The sequence below is a fragment of the Sinocyclocheilus rhinocerous genome, unplaced genomic scaffold (genome assembly GCF_001515625.1).
Source record: "Sinocyclocheilus rhinocerous isolate Xijiao unplaced genomic scaffold, SAMN03320098_v1.1 scaffold432, whole genome shotgun sequence".
Classification (NCBI taxonomy): domain Eukaryota; kingdom Metazoa; phylum Chordata; class Actinopteri; order Cypriniformes; family Cyprinidae; genus Sinocyclocheilus; species Sinocyclocheilus rhinocerous.
The window spans coordinates 98,628-119,799 of record NW_015627225.1 but is presented as its reverse complement, the minus strand read 5'-3'; the positions used below and the strand labels follow the sequence as shown (position 1 = coordinate 119,799).

The 21,172-nt window shown below is 40.1% G+C and overlaps 4 protein-coding genes across 7 annotated transcripts in view; 1 reads left to right on the top strand and 3 right to left on the bottom strand.

Annotated features, from left to right (window-relative positions):
* Positions 1-41: 41 nt before the first annotated feature.
* Positions 42-2,996, bottom strand: rpl13a (ribosomal protein L13a). The gene is made up of 7 exons (XM_016528841.1): positions 2,902-2,996; positions 2,151-2,223; positions 1,276-1,341; positions 1,068-1,169; positions 781-866; positions 542-601; positions 42-293 (listed from the first exon to the last, which is right to left on the bottom strand). The coding sequence occupies exons 1-7, from the start codon at positions 2,920-2,922 to the stop codon at positions 84-86; spliced, it is 618 nt and encodes a 205-aa protein (XP_016384327.1). The 5' UTR covers positions 2,923-2,996; the 3' UTR covers positions 42-83.
* A 3,473-nt stretch (positions 2,997-6,469) lies between these two features.
* zmpste24 (zinc metallopeptidase, STE24 homolog) lies at positions 6,470-12,341 on the bottom strand. Its single transcript, XM_016528820.1, has 10 exons — positions 11,981-12,341; positions 11,404-11,550; positions 11,013-11,099; positions 9,978-10,094; positions 9,729-9,881; positions 9,501-9,642; positions 9,214-9,392; positions 9,031-9,135; positions 8,579-8,722; positions 6,470-7,952 (listed from the first exon to the last, which is right to left on the bottom strand). The coding sequence occupies exons 1-10, from the start codon at positions 12,086-12,088 to the stop codon at positions 7,728-7,730; spliced, it is 1,407 nt and encodes a 468-aa protein (XP_016384306.1). The 5' UTR covers positions 12,089-12,341; the 3' UTR covers positions 6,470-7,727.
* On the top strand, positions 11,985-13,974 carry dynlt1a (dynein light chain Tctex-type 1a). Of its 4 annotated transcripts, none has more exons than XM_016528869.1 (6): positions 11,985-12,063; positions 13,010-13,068; positions 13,191-13,232; positions 13,392-13,515; positions 13,614-13,691; positions 13,814-13,973. In XM_016528869.1, the coding sequence occupies exons 2-6, from the start codon at positions 13,042-13,044 to the stop codon at positions 13,882-13,884; spliced, it is 342 nt and encodes a 113-aa protein (XP_016384355.1). In that variant the 5' UTR covers positions 11,985-12,063; positions 13,010-13,041; the 3' UTR covers positions 13,885-13,973. The 4 variants fall into 4 exon arrangements, with proteins under 4 accessions (XP_016384355.1, XP_016384347.1, XP_016384361.1 ...); XM_016528861.1 differs by having other exon boundaries at positions 12,001-12,063; positions 12,913-13,068; positions 13,814-13,972; XM_016528875.1 differs by lacking the exon at positions 11,985-12,063 and adding an exon at positions 12,387-12,439.
* A 153-nt stretch (positions 13,975-14,127) lies between these two features.
* Positions 14,128-21,172, bottom strand: part of rlf (RLF zinc finger) — a 12,461-nt gene continuing 5,416 nt past the window's right edge. Inside the window, exons 4-8 of the mRNA XM_016528787.1 lie at positions 20,379-20,514; positions 19,909-20,111; positions 19,677-19,813; positions 19,361-19,502; positions 14,128-19,270 (exon numbers count right to left, since the gene is read on the bottom strand). Coding sequence (XP_016384273.1) covers positions 14,315-19,270; positions 19,361-19,502; positions 19,677-19,813; positions 19,909-20,111; positions 20,379-20,514 — 5,574 coding nt within the window. The 3' untranslated portion in view covers positions 14,128-14,314. The remainder of the gene's footprint in view (positions 19,271-19,360; positions 19,503-19,676; positions 19,814-19,908; positions 20,112-20,378; positions 20,515-21,172) is intronic.

Genomic DNA, 21,172 nt, shown 5'->3' with positions numbered 1-21,172 from the left:
TTATAAGATTCTTAATCAATGAAACAGCCCACTCAAGACAATAATTTCTATAAACATTTATTTTGACAGGCTGCAGGGACAGCTCAAACAAGGACACCATACTGTTTAAGAACTTCAGTATATTTTGCGATCTTGCTCTCAACATTCTTTTCTGCCTGCTTGGTCAGCTTGAGTTCGACTTTCTTCTTTGTGTACCGCAGCTTGGCCTTCTCCTTTCTCTTCTCCTCCAGAGTGGCGGTGATGGCCTGGTACTTCCAGCCAACTTCATGGGCCAAACGTCCAAGCACGGCGAACTACAATGAACGAGAGATCAGAAAAACAACATTTTTAAACCAAAAACTAGAATTAAAATGCAGAAATCTATGGTGTTTTAAGCATTCTGGACTTCACAGTCAGGGTAAAATTAATCTGATGCTTTTTGTCTCAGCTGGTAGCGCATGAAGTGGACTCATGGTCGTTAAAACTCATACTTACTGTGGAAAAACAATCACTGACAAAAAGCAATTTCATATATTGAAGAAAATTCCACAAAAAGACTCACTCTGCGTGTGGGCTTCAGACGTACAATCTTGAGAGCAGCTGGGACAACCATACGCTTTCTCTGTGGAACACAAATGCAGATGAGAAACCACAAGAAAAAGGCCAAATTCTAACTCCAGAAGCAAAGATGTCTCAGTTTTGAATGGTGTATGTTCTCAGTTGATAGTCAAACAAGGCAGTCGATAATCATCATCAACAGTATTTATCTGTGAAATGAGGAGCAGAGTAAGAATAATCCACCTTGTCGTAAGGAGGAGGGATGCCATCAAACACCTTCAGCCTATCCAGAGCAGCCTGACCCCTCTTGGTTTTATGTGGAAGCATACCTGTTCAAGGAAGTCAACATTCAATCATCTACCCATCCACTGAAAGGGTGAAACTGATCATTGATGATTTCTGACATTCAAACTCAGTAGTCAGATCCGTAGTTTGGCATCAAACTGGGCTCAGATTCGGAATAATGGTGTTCATCATTGTTTGAAGTGTCGCCACTGCAAAGTGTGTGATAAACCGAAACAAGATCTCACCTCTTACGGTCCTCCAGAAGATTCTGCTGGGGGCTCTAAAGTGATATGGTCCACGGGAAGGGTTGGTGTTCATCCTCTTGCGGAGGAAAGCCAAGTACTTCACTGCACAAACAAAACATCCAATTTACCACCAATTTTCAATGGTTTCACATTCATAAAGTCAATGCATTAAAAACACAACATACTTATAGGTGGTCAACAAACTTACGTTTGTTGCGGTAGAAGTTTCCAGAGATGTTGATACCCTCACACCTCACCACCACAACTTTGTGGCCTGTAAGGAGAACATGATTTTTATTACTAACACATTCAAACATAGATCAGAATGCTTTATCTGAGCACTGTAACCAAATCTGAAAATTTTATTTATAGATTTATAGATTTCAGGGAAATTGGGTGTTACATTAACATCTTGTTTGCTTGTTTGGAATAAGTGTTAATTAAACACTTATTCCATTGAAGCACGATTTTACGAGAAATTAATTTACTGGAGGAAACATCTGCACTGACACATACAACATAATCTAAAAACAACACGACAGAAACTATTCAGTATTCAATTATTTCAATTCAGTATTTAATTTCTAACAGACCTAGCAATAAGTTCACAAAGGGTACTCATCACTTCCCATCCTCTCTTTATATAACAGTAACAAAAGGCCAAAAATAATAAGACACCTTCAAGTTCCTTCAAGCTATATAGAGTGTAATAGCCCTACAATAGGTTGCTTCCTTGAAAGCAGGACCAGACACTCAACTTCCTTTTGAGTCACTTCAAGACGCCTGCCTGTTGTAATAACCACTGTGAAATATAGTGAGTGTCTGCAACAATACTCCATGTACATTTGAACCATACAAGCACAGACAAAAAATATATTCCTGACAGAGGAGTGGCATTTACAAAAAAAAAAAAAAAAAAAAAAGTCCACTTGGTCACAATCCAATTCTTAAACGACATTCCACCTAATGTTAACAAAGGTTCAGAACAACATGAGGAACAAACTTGTTCTAAATTATGCTATATGGCTTTTTAAATAGAAAGATACTAAACCACTATTAACATCTTAAAAAGTATAAACTTACCCAGCAGCACTTGCTTGGCCACAATAGCGGAAAGACGACCGAGTAGATGGCCTCTGCCATCAATGATCAGAACCTATTAAGAAATGAAACCAAATTTCTCTTATTAGTACAGGGTAGACTCATAACTCCATATGCTTTCATCAAAACGTTGCTTTTTGTCTCAGATGGAAGTGCACGTAAAGTATTCTCATGGTCGTTAAACTCGAATACTGAACTGTGGTTGCGAGCTCGTCACCGACAAGAAGCACATCTGCCATTAGCCATGTGTTATCCATCAAATTAACACGCCACCAACAATATTTCTACACATTTTGCGTGTTATTTCATGATATACAGCAAGACGTGAACTTTGCAATAGACAACGGTGCAATTCAGCCCACTGCAGTAAAACACACACGTCTATTAATTTCGGCCTAAACGATTTCATGAATCCCTGCTACTCAATTACATGTTCTGAGGACACAAGCAGTTTATTTTTAAGAGTACCTGAGCATGGACAGCAACTCTAGTCCGGTTTTTACAGAACCACGAGTGTTACGATCACTACAGGCCTGTGACTTCCAGCAAGACAGCATGCGTGATTAGACACGCATTTCTCTCCCACAAATAATAGCTCTACCGGGTAAAACGGAATAATACTATAACGCAAATAGCGTCAAATAACGTTACCTACACGTTAGCCCTCAAATAGTACATTCCTCGCTAAATAAAAGCGAGATATCTGAATGTAAATCGTGCCGCTCGAACGCACCTTATTGAACCGGTCCGCCATGATGTGGGAAAAGAAAGACACGCGGGGCCGCCCGACGTAAAAGACAGGGGCGTGGGCGGGGCTTTACGCATCATCGGAAATGACGTGTCAGACTCGCCGTTCTTCAGAGGACGTTTGTAAGCTGATTATTTATTTCTACCGCCATCAGCTGGAGGGCAAATGTGCTACAAGGGCTCTACAAATTACGGGAAATTAAACAAAAAAAAGGCCCAATAATACTGCATGTTTTAGATGTTCCTATAATTTAACACACCTGACTAAGCCTAACTGGCTCATTAGTATAAATACCCGATATGGGATTGGTGACAATACTAAAATCTAAAACAGGGGTCACCAAACTCGGTCCTGGAGGGCCGATGTCCTGCAGAGTTGAACTCAAACCCTAATCAAACACATCTGAACCAGCTAATCAAGGTCTTATGCACTCACTGAGACGTCATGCTCCCACTGCGAGAGCATGAGTCTCGCCTCTTTGCGCTTGCGGATAGCTTTCTTTTCAGAAAGCGACCCCGCCCCTCGCGCCCGTTTCCTTCCTCCCAGGAACTTGGGAGGAAAAAAACAGCGGGGTAGAGGATCACAGCGCTCGGGTATGAGTGAGCTTACCTTGGCTCAAGGCTTGCTTACCTCACTCTCTCCACAAAGAGAGGTTTCCCCCGTCTAGTTCTCCCATCCAGACCAGCGCCCCTCTGCCATCGCGAGTGACCTGCAGATGCGTCAAACACGGGCTGGGGAGCCCTGTGCGACGGCAGACCAGCCTTTGGCGCGTGGTCGAGCGAAGAGACAAAGCTGCACATCAACTGCCTGGAAATGCTGGCAGTATGGCAGGCCTTACAGTCCTTCCTACCACATCTAGAAGGATGCCATGTCTTAGTCCGATCTGACAACATGACAGTAGTATCCTACATAAATCGCCAGGGCGGCCTTTTCTTGCAGGCTCAGGTCCTTTCTGCTTAACTGTCTCTCTGAGCTCAAAACGCTCCAGGAACCATATCCCCGCCCTAAGGCTGGATTTAATCCTTGCTGGGTTTGACTATGTTTCGAACCCGCTGAAGTTCCCACGTCTGGGCTTAGCTTCCGGCACGCTCTCGGCCCTATCTAGTTCCGAGGCTGTGCGATGCTCTAAGAACTATTATGTAAGGCCGGGCTCGACCTCTATGAGTTAACCCATTTCTTTGCCTTCTCTTGACCCCGAAAAGAATCCAGGTCTCTGGCTATGGCCTGCTTCATTGTAGTTAATCTACAGGGCCCCCTTCTGGACGCCCTGGACAATTACTTATAAGTCGTTCATCTACCATAGCACGCTGTGATTGAATAGGTTCCCGTAGCGTCTAGCGACGCTTTGCGAAGTGAAGTATCGAAAGGGAACGTACTCGGTTACTAACGTAACCATGCACTGCTGTGATTGAAAAAAAAGGCTTCAGTAAATCGGAGAAAAGGAGTTTCCCGTAGCGTCTAGCGACGCAGTACTCGTTCCCGTATCTCAGGGAACCAAGGTTACGTTAGTAACCGAGTATGTTCTATATGTATGGCAAGTCTTTTTAGATTAAAATACTCCCATTGTTACTCGTCGTAATTGCATTTTTACTAGTAACAATTCAGTTAGAGAGCTCTATAATTTAATTCTTAGTAGTAACAATGCCAATTAGAGAGCTCTCTAAATCTATTTTTACTAGTTATAATTACAATAAGAGAGTTCTCTAATTTAATTAGAGAGCTCTGCAATTGCATTATTACTAGTCAGAACTGAATTAGAGAGCTCTCTAATTCAGTTCTTACTAGTAACAATTATGATTATAGAGCTCTCTAATTCAATTCTTACTAGTAACCCCCCCAGATTCATAGTGACCAGATCCGTCCCCCTCACTGTCTGTACGAAAGGCGACATCGGTAAACAGAGGATTAATCAGAGTTAATCAGAGTGAATCTGCCTCTCATTCAGCTCTGCTGTATCTGTTTCATGCAGATATTTTTTATGTGTAGTTTCACAAAACTGAAGTCAAACCATTCTGTTTTTGCTTCAAATTTTGAAATTATACAGTACAGCATTTTGTCCAAGCAATAATAAAAGGACACATTTAATTTGTAATTTGTCTTAAATCTCATTTTGTAAAAAAAAAATTGTGATTCGGATCGAATCTTGAAATGAAAATTGCGAATTGAATCGTGAGTTGAGTGAATCGTTACATCCCTAGTGCTGACAGCTTGGTCCCCCCTCCCCCCCAGTTAAAAAATTCCATCTGCGCCCCTGGTAACAACTGAATTAGAGAGCTCTACAATTCAATTCTTACTTGTAAGAATTACAATTAGAGAGTTCTTTAATGCAATTCTTACTAGTAACAATTGAATTAGAGAGCTCTTTAATTCAATTAGAGAGCTCTCTAATTCAGTTTTTACTAGTAAGAATTCCAATTAGAGAGCTCTCTAATTTAGTTTTTACTAGTAAGAATTCTATTTAGAGAGCTCTCTAATCATAATTGTTACTAGTAAGAACTGAATTAGAGAGCTCTGTAATTGGCATTGTTACTAGTAAGAATTTAATTGTAGAGCTCTCTAATTGAATTGTTACTAGTTAAAATGCAATTACGACGAGTAACGCTGGGAATATTTTAAGATAAAACGGCTTGCCATACCTCTAATTCCATAGTTACTAGTAGAAATTGAATTAGAGAGCTCTATAATTGGAATTGTTACTAGTAACAATGGAATTGCAGAGCTCTCTAATTCATTTCTTACTAGTAAGAATGCAATTGCAGAGCTCTGTAATAAAATTAGAGAGCTCTATAATTAAATTCTTACTAGTAAAAATGCAATTATGACGAGTTACACTGGGAATAAGCTAAAACGGCTTGCTATATATATGTCTATGCAACTTTGCAACCATGTACAGTTGCAATCAGACATTTTCAACCCCTTTGACCTGCAAGACATTCTGCTGCCGTGAACAAAAAATATGAAAACAATTTAACCAAGGCATCAGAGAACTGTATTAGGAAGTTTATTAATACCATTTGAGTGATTCGGAGTAAATAAAAATATTCAAACATTTATGTACAAATGTATTCAACCCCCAAACATTACATTTTGAATAGAATCTTTTATTCTTGATAACTTAAAATAAACTGTGCCTCCCACCAAATATTTTAATGAGATTTAAATCTTAAGACTGAACAGCCACTCAAAAACATTCTACAACCGATTGACAATATCACTTTTAATATGCAACTATGCTGTTATAGATGCAATAAAAAAAAGAAGAAAAATGGGATGATCAGAAAAGCTAAGATTTGTAAAATATTAGTCTCAGGGTTTAATGTTTTATTGCAGTTGTATGTATCTGTCTATGCAGATTAATGAAGAGCAAATATATCTCTGTTGAAAAACAAAATTATGTAAATCAAAACTTCATTTTTGCAATGTAAATGTACAAATGTTTTTCTCTTTGATAATTTTGTACCCCTAAAAAATGTGAAGAGCAATTAAAGAGTCTGCAGATTAAAAAGAAAAAAATAAACATTAAATGGAAACATAAACAAGCTTAAAGCAAAGCTGTTGTGATCGGTTTTATTCATAGTGATACAAGTTCATCTTTCCAGTCCAAACATTCCAGATGTCACAAGACACATTCCTTGTGGAGTAAGTTTGAACATACAGCCATATAACGCTCTCTAAGGATTTGTTATGGTTTAGGGCTTATTTTCAACAGGTGGGCATTCTATGGACTCTTCAAGCCACTGCTACTCCACATTAATCCATTTACATGTCAGTCACATTAAAAGCCTTGAGAGTTCAACATTTTGACAAGATTGCATGCCAAATTTAACATTCTTAATGTTAAAACTCAGAACCCTCATAAATGCAGTTTCCACCAGCAGAACTCTTACTATTAAGGACTTCAATTCTCTGAGGAAATGGGGGAAATGTGACAGCATAATTTTTCTACACATTCTCATAGCAACATCTTGCACACACAGGCACAGAAAGAAAATTAACTAAATAAAACAACATTTCTAACCACTCATTAAATATTTTTAAAGTCAACCTGGCCCTTGTATGTTGCTCATATTTCACAAAAAATTTTATATATATATACACAAACGTTCAAACACCTTTAATTGGTAAAACAAAGAACAAAATTATTTCAAAAGGTTGAAAGAACTAAAATTGGAATAGACATTTTAATTGGCCTAACTGAGCCAAACGAGTTCAGAATAGCAGTCTAATTGGGTAGTCCATAACATGTAATCCGATCCATTTAATTTCATCTGACTATACTGCAGACAGTTCTCATTCCAGTTTCAACAAACAGACATTATTTAAAGTACACCAGCTGGTACTCAGTATTAAATCTCTTGGTAAGAATCTCTTGGTTTCATACACTGCTAAGGGCCCCTCTGAAATGTTTTAACCTCCTCTCTCTCACGGTTCAAGTGGATGACACAAAATTAAAGTCAAAATGCATGGATCTAAAGAACCGGAGGGGGCAATTCACAGTTAAAATGTATAAACGAATTAAAACAATCAAAACCATATCAAGAACAATTGCAAAAGGCATACTGAAAGCATAGACTCAAAAATCATTTACATCTTGTACACTGAGCTATCTGAAGTCATCTGAAATCAATTTAGACTTCTTTCCAGGGCGATAACAAACAAATGGCAAAACACAAACACTTAAGAAGAGGAATGGAAATAAAAGAGAGAGAAGGAGAGAGAAATAGGCATCGATATCAGAGGGCCATTAGAGGCCGGCGGAGACCCTTTCTCGGGGGAGCGAGTGGTGAACGTGGCGCCCCCTTGCAAAGCCGTCAGTCTTGCTTGGGTCCAGTGAGGGCTCTGAGCCGCTCTAGCAGGGGAGGATGGGAGTAATGCCACATAGAGAAGAGCCAATCTGCTACAGGGAAGCCTAGGTTGTCCTTATTGAGCTTGATGAGAGCAGAGTACAGCTCAGACGATCGGCCCATATTGCGCGCGAATGCATCTGCCTGAAACTCAAACCTTCGGCTCAACACCGTCAAACAGAACGACAGCAACTGAAGTGGGAAAAAGAAGGTGAATTGGATCAGATACATCAGAATATCCAGAAAATGGTTGTATTTAGATTTCTTTACATTTATTGCCATATCAGCATCACAGGCTATTACATGGCAGATACAGATTGAACAACTGACAACAGATTGAATAAGTACAAATATTTTATAAAATTAAACTTTTTATATACATTTTATATATCCAACTTTATAAATGCTTCGTTAAATGTACTTGTGATAAATACTGTATAAGTTTTTTTCTGGGCCCATTTTAGAAAATAAGTACTTCAAAGTTTGTCTTGATAAAATTCATTGTCTCATGACAATAAAAAAAAAAAAAAAACAGTTTTACAGACAAGTTAGCGCTACAAAATTGGCATTTTGGTGGTTCTTTGTCTTTTAATAAATGCCAATGTCCTAGAATCAATCTAGTATATCTATACGACACCTTGTATACACAACTTGATTACCCTAAACACTGACCGTGTCATTTGCAAACGTACTGTAATGTCCTGCATGTAATTCTAAGCAAAAATATTCACATAGAAGGTAGAATATGCATAGTCAGCAAACAAATCCTTATATATTTTTCAGAGAGAAAGAAGAAAGGAGAGAAATGCAAGAGGTACCTCATTGTAAGGTGAGAAGATAAACTGAAAGATGATCATCAGCCCGATAAGAGTTGGCTGGGTTTCATGAAAACCAAATGCAATGAAGAGCTCTTTTCGACCAATCAGGACAGCAAAAAGGAAGAAACACAGGAAGGAGTTCATCTGTAAAGAAACAGTCGTTAGCATCCTCAAATTATGGTCCTCGGATCATGCGCCCTTAAAATTCTGTGCCTTTGGTGTCTTATGTTTTTTATCAGCTACTGTTCAACCTAATCAGATTCTACTTGAACAACCGGACAAAACAACATTGCAGAAATGTGCCGTGACAAAAACAACTGATATAGCAGCTGTGAGAAATACACAAGACAAGAACACATTTCCTTTGTTAATCTGGTGGTTAACAGCTGTTAGTTAGAAAGGAAAAATCGGAGTTTAAGCTGTAAAGCACAGCCGCACATACAGCAACTCACCTGGCTGATGACAATGTTCTTGACTGTATGGCCTAGTTTCCAATGCCCCAGTTCATGTCCAAGAACTGCCAGAACCTCAGGGTTACTGCAGCCCTGTTTCTTGTTCTGAATACAGACAAAAATGTAAAACAAAAAAAAACAAAAACAGCATTTAATCTAATTTGTTAGTGATCTGGCTCTGACCTTTGGTTTGGACTTGCTCTCATTGCCTGCTGCTTCGTTCTCCTCTCCCGTTCCTGGCTCTTTCTCTCCAGATTTATTTAAAGGGGAGTAATCCTCCAAAAGAGTGTCGAATAGCACAATGCGCTTGTTTTTGAAGAAACCATAGAAGTACGCATTACTGTGGGAAGATCTCTTTGAACCTAGAAAAGAGAGCACAGATATATTAGGAGAAGGGCGATTATATTCACATACATTTAAAGTTCTATAGAAAGTAATAAAATTGAAAAGATGAGTATGGTTTGCTGTACCTTCCACTACATAGATCTTGGTGAGGGGGAAGTAGATGGACTTTGCCATGCTCTCAATCTCACTCTTCAGCTCTCCATCTGGCAGCGGAGTGAATTTATCAAACAGAGGGGCGATGTAGTCTGCGTAGATAGTCACCAGAATCTGTAGAGCAAAATGGGAGGGACAGTTCAACTCACTTTTTCTTTTTCTCACAGATAACACATTCAGCAAAAGCCAGGAAAACTGACCAGCGAGACGACGAGTGTGAAGAGCCAGGCATAGATGAAGAAGTAATCACCACCGATCTTGATGATGTAGAGGAGCAATGATGTCACTGGCAACAAAATACACTGAGTCACAGCAAACTTCTTGAGAGCGTCTTTCAGGAAGAAACCCACTGTCTATAAAGAAGGCACAATAGGGACATTTCAGTACATCTTGCCATTAGTTTTATTTCTGCTATGACAGTAAATGGATACGAGCCAGCCTTTATCTACCTGCTGGTTGAATCCATGCTTCTCCTCAATAACAAAAGTGCTGTAGAGGCTCCAGGGAAGGCCAGTGAGAGCACTGAAGAGAGTTGCCAACATCAGGAACACCAAAGACTGGGAGATCTGAAGGAAAGAAAACCATTTTAAATAATGCAGTATCTTTTGAAAATGTTCAGAATAGCATACTAGTATAATACTCCTAAAGTACAGTAGACAATCTCTTTTTTTGACTAATAATTTGATTGGACTGCCAAAAAGCAAGACATTTACACACAAAAACCTTAAAAATGAAAACCATATTTGTTTTCAAGATGTTAACAGGACACCACTCACAAGCTGCATGATGAGGTCAAGTGACAATAGGATAATACCTACTGCTTCACAGTGTATACTGCACAATATTCAGCATGTAGTAAGCTGGTGTTTCATTCCAAACATACATAACATGACTTTTACCTAGATTTGTGCAGTCTGGAGAAGTCAGTGCTATTTGCTGAAAATCAGAGCAAGCCTGCAGATTTTGGCTAGACAGAAAACTGCGTATTGTATGATGCGCACAGACTTTTTTTTTTAGCTCCAAACTATGATTCCATCCAGTTGGAGAGTATCAAACATGTTTTGAGCCAGTTTAAGGACACAAGTTATTTTCATTTGCTATGCATCTGCTAGCAACAAGTCACATGTTTCTGCGTGAGTCTGTTGTGTTTGGAAAGACTTGAAAGTCTGGTAGTGTGTGATGCCTAGATTTTTCTGTCACCATTTGCAAAGTCGACAAGCGTAACATGCAAAATGTTTTAAAATTTGTTCAAAAGTGGTGTAGTGTATTCCAGCCTTCAGTTTCACAGGAGTCTAATTCAGCTGAAGTTACATAAACATAAGTAAAAGGACCATATAGACATACAGAACTAGGACATTAGACAGGAAAAATTTTGCTGGCCAAAATTCACACATAATGAGAACAAATTCTAGAAATATTATCTAAAAACACACACACACAAAAAGAGTCTTTTCCACCAAAAGGTTTCCAGAGAATATACATACCTCGTACTCTGGACCAAAACCAAAACGAGCTGTGAGAATCCCTGACACTTTCCAGAGTAACGGGATTCCTCCCAGGAGCAAAATTAGCTACAAAACAGAAATAAATTAAACATGCTTAAAGAGGAAGAAACAGATGCAAGTGGAAAAGAATCTCGAATGAAGTCCATTAAAAAGGAAAAAGAAAAGATTAGCAGTCCAGGAATAATTAGAACGAAACCTTAAGGTGCATGTTTTTTTTTTTTTCTCCCAGAGGACTTGTGAGAAACTTGCAACTGAAACCTACAGATGTAAAGTTATCTGAACATAAAATAAATACTAGCTAATATGAAAAAAGACTCTGCATTACACTTGGAAATTTTATTTAATTTAAAACTTTGAAATTGACACTCACCGTGCCCTCTGCCTCCGAGTAGAGTCCAGACCAGAAGCCAAAGTTGCTCTTGTCCAACTGATAGAGGCGAGACTTTTCAAAGGTCTCTGAATCCATTATCTTGCCCAGCTCAGTGGGCACATGCATTGTAGCTCTGTAGATTTTCCTCTGTGAAACGTAAAATGTGTCTTTGTTTATACAAGGTCTAGAGCAGGGGTGGCGAACGTCGGTCCTGGAGAGCCGCAGCCCTGCAGTTTCGCTTCAACCCTAATCAACCACACCTGAACAAGCTAATCAAGGTCTGAAGGGTTATTAGGAAGCTACAGGCAGGTGAGTTTTAATTAGGGTTGGAGCTGAACTCTGCAGGGCTGCGGCTCTCCAGGACTGGAGTTCGCCACCCCTGGTCTAGAGTAGTTCATCATTTCAGTACATTACTATGCATTTGCACAAAGCTCTAAGATGAGATGGGTTTTGGAATATGAATTTGGATTTTTCACAAAGTCTACAAATTAGAATAGAAAATCATAAATGCATAAAGTGTCTGCCTTTAAATGCTTTCCGCAAACACAACCAAGATAAACAATAACCATATGCTGACCTGTCTATATGCGAGGTAGGCCTCCCAAATATACACCGTCCATGAGAAGACCAGGACAGCGTAAAAGATTATGTCTTCAACTGGTAATGCAAGAATTTCCAGCAGCATTATTACGGCTTGGCAGTTATTTGTTGGCACCGTTAATTAGCTCCGTGATATCCAGTGATTCGGCTGTCTGATAGTCATTCAAGGCAACAGATAATCTTCGTACCTATTCCAACCCAATACGAGACTTGAACCTTACGAGAATGTGTATGTTTTAAGTCCATATATTGAAAAACTACTAGCAGGAATGCACAAATAATGATAACTCATGCGCTATCACTTCCTTTCCCATTCATGGGAAATAAGGTGTAACCAGAAACTGTGTTCGACCAGACACAACAGCAGAACGAAACGGGTTCCTGATTTTTCCCCCTAAATGCATGGCTCAGAGATTTAAAATTCACTATTTATGAGGTAATACGTATAGTGATAAATTCGATTTATTTACACAAGCAACTACAGGTTAATCAAATACTACTTTGCAGTAATCATAAAAATAACATTTGTCAGACACTTGCGTGTTTCTTTATCTTTGGGCACCTTTATGCACCCGGGTTTTTATACAGTACTAAATCAAACAAACTTCAGTTTTTGAAGCGTTAAAATGAGACGTAGTTGAAGAAAACAAAAAAAGGTACATATCACCTATTAACAGAATGTTTTATTGTGCATTATTTAAAAAAAAATGAAGCACAATACTTTTATGCAATTGTTTTTTATATATATATTATAACCCTTCATGCACGAAAGCTAAATAAAAATATTTCCCAACTATATTTTCCACAGTTTTGCAGTGTGCTGCAAACGTCAAAGCGTAATAAAAATTCCCCTCTGTTGAATTTGCTGCCACATCCTCGACAAAAACGTTATTGTCGTTGCTTTGTTAGACAAAAACAGACAAAACAATGAAGAACACAACCTTGTGAGCAGCGAGTCTGTGGCCGTGATTACTATCCAGGGAGTGACCCTGGTCTGTCTCCATAGATACTACAAAACACTCTGGATAAAATCGAGCAATGGACGAGGATCAGTCTGCTGAGGAGGTAACTGACACAAAAATTATAATAGTAATGTGTGATTCCTACTTCTAAATGTATGCAGTAGAGACACTCAATTTTTCTCAGACATACCTCAAAGCTGCGACCTTAATTATTTTCATTCACAGACTACATTTGTTGTGGAAGAGATTACCACAGTTATCAAAGAAGTAAGAATCTACTACATCACCACACTGTGTAGACATGGAGTCAATCTTCGACAGTAAATTCAATTACTTTGATTGTAGGAGTAAATACTTAGAAATGTAAATGATCGATATTTTACTTTGCAATAATCACTAGTGTATTATGGGGTCTTTTGACAACAGGCTGTTGAAAGCACCATTGGAAACAGCTCTTACCAGCACAGTAAAATCAACCAGTGGATGTCAAGCATTGTAGAGTCAAGTCTAAGCCAGCTAACTAAATTAGGAAAGCCTTTCAAGTACATAGGTATGGTAAGAGGCCATTAAAACTACAATAATACTTATGTAAAGGTACAGTACCTGTAATTTCCCCCCAAATTCAATCTCTTATGTTTGTTCACCCAGTGACATGCATCATACTCCAAAAAAATGGGGCAGGTTTGCACACTGCCAGCTCATGTTTCTGGGACAACAGTACAGATGGTAAGACATATTGTAAGACTGGGCAAGTATTTCAGATTTCGTTTTCTTTAATGCAAAACGGCCCAAATCCAAGCATAATCGAGAAATTGCTTTTAATGATACTGACTTTTGTTTTTCTACAGGGAGTTGCACGGTACGATGGGAGAATAAAACCATATACTGCATTGTTAGTGTTTTCGGGCTTGCCATTTGAGGATGAATATCAACATGCAGGCCTGTCTCCTGTTCAATGGTTTCCAAACATTTTTGTAAGCCTCATAAACAAGCAAGGATGTCCCTGTTTAATTTGAATAAAACTTGAATACATTTATTTGCAATTCTATTTCTGCATTTGTGTTTTCTTAGTGTATATAAAAAAACTAAATGTAACATGGATCTTGTGGAGTCATTTACAGTGATTGGTGTGATGTGTATACAACATAGAATATGAATTTTCAAAATCATTTGTCGTTCTTTTTTATTTGACCTTATTTACAGATATAAACATTCACAACTTCACAATCAAGGTACCTAATCCTGGCATCAAAGAACCAAAATTGTATCAATGATATAAAAAAATACTATGAAAGTCTCTCAAATAAAAAAGTGGGCCAGTTTTAACTGCCTTGGTGCCCAGCAGAAGATTATGCTTTAGTTTCAGAGGGTAAGAGATCGAGAATGGAGGCAAAGGACTTTGGCCTCTCTAGAACCACCACAGGCTTCAAGAACTGAAGTTGTTTTATAGCTTGGTCCCCACAGCCCCCTAAAGCTCTCTCCAAAATCAGATGGAGATTCTGGATAGAGGTACACTCTCCTTTAGAGATCAAGTGCCTCAGAGGGGATGAGCGAAACTTGCGGCTTCGGGAGATTGGGGCTCCTCTCTGAGTATTCTCCTTAACCGAGCAGTTTCGCCGGAAACAATCACGGCGTCGAGGAGGATCAGGCTTAGTAACTACTGCAGTCCATGGCTTTTCAAATTTGATCTCCTCCTTCTCTTTAATGAACTTCAAGAATGACGACTCAAAGCCCATAGGTTTGTAAGTTGCGATGTCAAAAGCTCGTGGGACTAGACTGTGAGTTACAGGATCCTTTGAGATTGGTAAAAGAGGGACTAGAGGTGATGGTTCAGAGAGTTCATTCTTCCGTCTGAGGGGCTGCCGAGTTGGGGTGGGAACTGATATGGAAACAGTAGAAGGAATGTTAATAGATTTACTGTCTTTACAAGAGGGTTCAATTGAACTTTCATCAACAGCGATTCTGAGGGTAGATGATGGAGAGAGGTCAAGCGGTGGAGGGCGAATAAGGGGAGGTGTGGTTAACTCCGACTCTGACCTGTCTTTGTGCCTTGGACTCTCCTCGGAAACAGACTCTTCGGGGTGCCTGCTTGACTTTGGGGAGCCATAGAGCAAATCCTCAGCAGCAATAAGCAAACTTCTGTCAGGGAGTGGCTCACCTGAAAACTCGATCACTTCCTGCCCCTTTGATTCAGTTTTGATCGAATGGAGGCTCATTGGCAGTGATGGGCCACCTGGGGTCGCAGGCTCAGACTGATACTCCATTTTAAGGACGCCATTTGGAATTCTTGTTAAATCAGGGATAGCAGACACAGCGGATTTCTTTTGGATTATCTCCTCTAACTTTTCAGCTGTGTAACATAATTTGTCCTTATTGTCAGTCAACTGTTTGCGTCTAACTTTGTGAACGCTAATATAATGTCGATTTAAACTATGCATGCTCATGACTACAGAGTCACAATTCTGTACCATGCAAGGGAAGGCCACAGGAAGGCAGCGGTCCTGGCACATCTGCAAAGCCTCCTCATGCGTTCGGAAGACAATCCTGTCAAATCCTTTTTTTAGTTTGATTTTTGGTTTCTTAGGTACTTCTTCCAGCTCCTCCTCTGCGGTTTCTTCAATTGACTCAAAGTTCTTGTCAGAACGAGAAATTTCCTGATCTTTGAGGCAGCACCTCATAGGCTGCTTAAGAGGCAGCTTTTGGGAATCTTTCGACGACTGGGAAGAAGGTGAGATGATTAACTTTGTTTGGCATCCACTATTTGACTCATCTTTTTTAGGTGTACTCTGGAGACGCACCACAAGGGAATCAGATGGATCACAATGCCTATAGAAAACATGCTTTTTATAGCTTGATTTAAACTCGCTGTTCACAGATGTAGCAACTGGATTCAGGGGAGTCTGGTTCTGGTGAAACTGACTTGTGTGACGCAAGAGGCTGCTGTTGAGATGGTAGGACTCATTGCAGTTAGCATAGGTACACTTGAACCTTGGTATGGGCTCCTCTGATGAAGCCATTTGTCTTTTTGGTATGTTCTTAGACTTGCAAGGCATTTTCGATGTAATTTTCTTGTTGTGCTCTCTACGGTAATGTTTAGTAAGACTAGACAAGTTGTTAAACTGCTTATCGCATCCTTTGTGTTCACATGGGAAGCACAACTGTGAGCGGTTATAATGATGCACCAACTGAAGGTGGCCAACAAGAGCATTCTGAGTATTGAAGGCAGCACTGCAGTTTTTATGCACACAATGAAAGGGTTTATTGTATTTATTGAGGATGTAGCTCAGATTCCCTTTAGCAACCAAGCGGCGACTTCCCCTTACATCAACATTTGAGTGGTTTACATCCGCATCAGTTTCAGAAGGGACTTGGCTCTTCTTTTCAGCTTTAGCTTGTCCATTTTTTCTATGAAGCTTGCGCTTCCACAACCGATAATCTTGTTTTCGGCATTTTTGTTGCCACCGGTGTTTTTCTTGTCTTTGTGTTTTAACATCATCCATCTTCAAAGACTGTGACTTCTTCCTGGTCCTCACCTTAGATGATGACACCACGGGTGCTTTATCAACTAGCTTTCTTTTAAAAGAGCAGCTCATCTGTTCAACAACAGCTTTATTTATGTGATGCATATGTATATAGTGGATCCTCAATTCTTTTTTGTTTCTGTAGCTCTTGGAGCAGAGATGGCACTTGAAAGGCTTGAATATTTGAGACTGAAACACCTCCATCTCTTTCACCTCTTCCTCAGAGTAAGCATGAACCTTAATATAGTGCTGCATTAAAGCATGACTAGTAACACTCTGGTAGCGGCAACCTTTAGCTTCGCAGATGTAAGGTTTCGTTGTGGCCTGCACAAGGAACTCGCTGTGTGGTTGATCGTCCTCCAAGACAGAATTTTCAGTGTTGTCAAGCATTTTGGAAGGCTTGAATGTTTGAGACTGAAACACCTCCATCTCTTTCACCTTTTCCTCAGAGTAGCCATGAATCTTAATGTAGTGCTGCATTAAAGCACTACTGGTAACGCTCTGGTAGTGGCAGCTTTTGGCTTCGCAGGTGTAAGGCTTGGTTGAGAGCTTGCTTTGCAGTTGCTCCTTCTCAGGGTCTTTATTGTTGTCACGTGCTTGTTGTGATTCTGGCTTGCTTGGCAGCTTCTTTGAATCACTACTCAATACATGAGATCTCACCTCATTTTTGTTGTTCGATGCTTTGGCAGGTGACCTTGCTTTCAAGGTAGGCGTGCAAGTGCTCTGTGAATTACGCGTAGCATATCTGGTGCTGGGAGAATTAAGGCTTAGTTGACTCAATCCAAGCATGATCTCGGTTAGTGCTGCACCAAGTTCCACGCTTGAAAGGGTTATGTCACAGTCTATGGACTCAGGAGCAGGTGAGGGAGCTTTTTCATGATTAGATTCCTCCGTTGATGACCTTCTTGGAGTGTTATCCTGACCACTTTTATGCAATTCATTGGCTTGAGTCTTAGAATGCTTTGCTTGTACTTTCTTCTTGCATAATTGATCCTCCTCATTAAATTTGTCTGGATGAGCAATTCTCAAGTGCTTCTGAAGTTCTCTTGCAGTAGTAAATGTCCTTCCACACCTTTTTAAGCCACACGTAAACTTCTTACCATCAAAGCAGACAGCAACACATGTCAACGAGACCTTAGATTCCCTGTTGGCCAACAGCTGTGAAGAACCTGAACCTTTTTGGACACCATTCTCTACTTCCGCCTTTGACTCAGAGCTTTCCACAACCGGGAGCAAGAGTTTCCTTTTCATTTTTCTCTGTGTCTCAAAGTCTTTCTCTGTAAAGGTGATGTCATGGGTTGCCAAGTGCTGAAGAAATTCTTTGCGAGAGTAGAAAAAGTTCTTGCACCCTGGACTGGTGCAAGTGTAAGCAGCATCGCGGAAGTGCTGCGCCTCATGGTGGTAGAGCTGCCCAAGGTCACAATAGGAGAAACTGCAGCCTTTCAGCTCACAGCCGTAGGACAAATGGAACCCATGACTATGCTTATGAGCTACAAGTTCATTGGTGGTGTCAAAATGGGCACCGCATCCTGTGACCACACACACGTAGGGATGCTCTCCATAATGGACCCAACGGTGCTGGCGATGGTGAAAGGCAGTCATGAAGGTCTTCCGGCAGAAAGTGCACTTCTCCCGACGGTCTTTCATCTCCAGATAATGTTTCAGGTTGGAATCTTCACTATCATGTTCATTTTTGATGTGCACACCCAAATATTTGAAAAGTTTAAAATTTCTTGAGCAGTTATTGGCTGGACACTGGTAAACGTCATGATTCTGTAACTTATATTGTGTTTTAATGTAGTCAAATGTAATATAGTCATTTTCTACTTGATTATCAGGCACACTGGCGGCTTTCTCTAATATATGTTCTAATACAACAGGGTCATGGGTGGACTGATAGTACATGGCTAGAGAAGGGTCTAAAGGAATTTGACCTGGCTCTAACTCATCAAAACTATCCTCCTTGAAATATTGTTTCGGGTCCACCTTCTTCACTTTTTTCTTTTTCCAGTGACCCTCTGCAGGAATTTGAATGTGTGTTTTAGAGTGTGGCTCAAACTCCTTTTTACTTTTAAACCTTTGTAGACACACAGGGCATGTCCACACATCATCTTCCATGTGTTTTCTGGCATGGTGACAGATTTGTGTCTCAACCACTTTTTTATGGCATATCTGACAGACAAATTTATTCTTCTCTTGCTTGTCGGATCTCTTAGAGACATCCACTGAGTCTTGTTTCTTTAAGACTTTTTGGCCTGTTTCGGTTTCTGCTTTTTCCACTGTCTGCCCTTGCTCAGTGCTGCTAAATACATTAATTTCACTTTCACCTTCTTCCTCCTTTCCAGCCTCTTCATTCAAAACTGCTCCAACATTACACAGCTCCTCTGGTACTGCTTCATCTTCTACTTCTTCCTCCGGTTCCAACCCCAGTAACTGACTGCAGTAGCGCTTCAATGTCTTCCAGTCCCAGAATTCAGGATCAAATGGCCAATGTGCTTTCAGAGAAAGTAGCAGCTCGCAACGCAGGGAATTTGGAATAATGGCATTTTCCTCATCATATTTTTGATCAGGACGTGTGTAGAGCTCCTCAAGGACACCAAAGGCTTCCTGAGCAGGACATAAGAGGAATTCTGTGAGCTGACAAGCCCGTATAACCTCCAGATCGTCAGGGAGGAGACAGGCAACAGCTTTGCAGACCATTGTTTTCGAGTCTACATCTTGATTTGGAAGCCGAAGAGCCTTCACACACAGTTCAACTGAAACTGCTAGGCCAAGCTGCACTGCCTGAAAAAACACAATAGACAAAGTCAGGAACAGCATAGCATACATTAAAAGGAATAACCAAGTAACAAGGGAGGAAACAGGTCTATTCACCTCTGTCTGAATTACACGAATGAGGAATAGAAGATGGTAGATAGTCCTAGCAATGGCTCCAAACTGGAGGCACCGTTCAATAAACGATTCAAGGGACACATCAATTCTTCTCTGCAGTTTGCTCCAAAGCAGGGTTAACTCCCTGACAAACACCACAGGAATAAAGAAACTTCATTAGAGATGCCATTCACAGGGAAATCCAGATCTCATGTACACCTGGTATTAGCATTATCTCCAGTGATCCGTTCACAAGTGAACAAAGCTAAATACAAGTACAAAGACAGTCCAGTGTATTTTGAATATAACAAGTCCTCACCAGGAACAGTCCAAGTTGTCTTGCTGTAGCTGCTGTGTAAAATACGTGGTGCACAGGATGAAAGCTGTGCTCTCTTCCCCCTCAGCATCCATGTTGCAAATAATGTCCAGGACATCTTTTGCATCTATTCTAGAAATCTTATAGACCGAGGGAGAGATAGTAAAATAATTTAGTTTATTATTAAAACATATCACGATCAGAGTCAATCACTAAAGAAAACTGGGTACTTTACCTCTAAAATAGCTTCCTCACTAGGCAGCAGCTGGCACAGTTGGGTGACAAAGGTTTGGCGAAATGTAGATCGGTTAGGCAGGAGGCTACAGTTAGCACAGGCTTTGTTAAGGATCAGTGCTTTCTCTACCTCCCCTACTTTCTCCAGGTGTTTGATGCGCATTTCCATGAAACCTTCTCCCTCCAAAGCAAGATAGGCATTCACTGTTCCAGACGAAGACAATCAAAAGTAAACAGCTGAATGCGTTTATCTGCAGATATCAACACTGTCTTAAGGTCTGACTTTAGATATCACGTTATCTGGCAAAACGTCAAACATAATATTGTGTAATCAATTGTCAGCCTGTCCACATAGCTGAATAAACCAACAACAAACTGTTCAACCACTCTCTACATGAAAGCAATGAAATGCTGAGTTTGTTTACATTTATTGTGGGTATAATGGACAAAATTGTATTAATGTGGTGTTACCTTCTTCTCGATCTGTTGACTGGCCGGTAAGAAGTGAAACCAGGACAGGATTATTCCAAGCTCCACCTTCACCTGTAATGTTCAGCAGGGCATGCAAATCTGTACTGCCATACTGCAGCATGGCCTCATGGGCCGCCTGTACAAAGAGTCAAACCACACCATGAAAAATTATATGTACATAGAAAATCTCATATGTGAACCTGGACTACAAAAACATAAGTAGCATGGGCATATTTGTAGCAATAGCCAACAACGGGTCAAAATTATCAATTTTTCTTTTATGCCAAAAATCATTAGGATATTAAGTAAAGATCATGTTCCATAAAGTATACTTTGATTTTTTTGCACCCTCAGATTCCAGATATTCAAATATTTGTATCTCAGCCAAATATTGTCCTTTCCTTACAAACCATACTTCAATGGAAAGCTTATTTATAAAATTGACCCTTATGACTGGTTTTGTGGTCCATGGTATAGATCACATCTGTATACTGCTTGCAGTTCATGTGCAGCAAACACACTGATTGTTAGGCAAAATGCCACTATAGTTTTTTCAGTATTGTTTAGGGTGATTGTAAATTGAATTTCACATTGGTAATCTATTGGCGCTTTTCCACTGCGTGGTACGACTCGGCTCGGCACGGCTCAGTACGGTACGGCACGGCACGGCTCGGTTTGCGTTTCCACTGCAGTTTAGTATCGCTTTAGAGTGGGCGGGATTATTCACATGTCGTTATAGTTGCGCCGCCTCTATTGTCACGACTCCTGAAAAACTTTTTCATTCCGCGTCACCC

What these genes read in the sequence shown, in the direction of transcription:
- zmpste24 (XM_016528820.1), bottom strand. Translation starts at nt 12,088, where the DNA reads ATGCTGCTGGAAATTCTTGCATTACCAGTTGAAGACATAATCTTTTAC. An exon ending in CAAGATCTATGTAGTGGAAG is followed by an intron (nt 9,393 to 9,500) that starts GTACAGCAAACC and finishes TCTCTTTTCTAG; the next exon opens with GTTCAAAGAGATCTTCCCAC. An exon ending in AGAACATTGTCATCAGCCAG is followed by an intron (nt 8,723 to 9,030) that starts GTGAGTTGCTGT and finishes GTTTCTTTACAG; the next exon opens with ATGAACTCCTTCCTGTGTTT.
- rpl13a (XM_016528841.1), bottom strand. Translation starts at nt 2,922, where the DNA reads ATGGCGGACCGGTTCAATAAG. An exon ending in AAACTTCTACCGCAACAAAC is followed by an intron (nt 1,170 to 1,275) that starts GTAAGTTTGTTG and finishes TTGTTTGTGCAG; the next exon opens with TGAAGTACTTGGCTTTCCTC. An exon ending in CTTCTGGAGGACCGTAAGAG is followed by an intron (nt 867 to 1,067) that starts GTGAGATCTTGT and finishes TTCCTTGAACAG; the next exon opens with GTATGCTTCCACATAAAACC.
- dynlt1a (XM_016528881.1), top strand. Translation starts at nt 13,042, where the DNA reads ATGGACGAGGATCAGTCTGCTGAGGAG. An exon ending in AAAGCCTTTCAAGTACATAG is followed by an intron (nt 13,516 to 13,613) that starts GTATGGTAAGAG and finishes TTGTTCACCCAG; the next exon opens with TGACATGCATCATACTCCAA. An exon ending in CTGGGACAACAGTACAGATG is followed by an intron (nt 13,692 to 13,813) that starts GTAAGACATATT and finishes GTTTTTCTACAG; the next exon opens with GGAGTTGCACGGTACGATGG.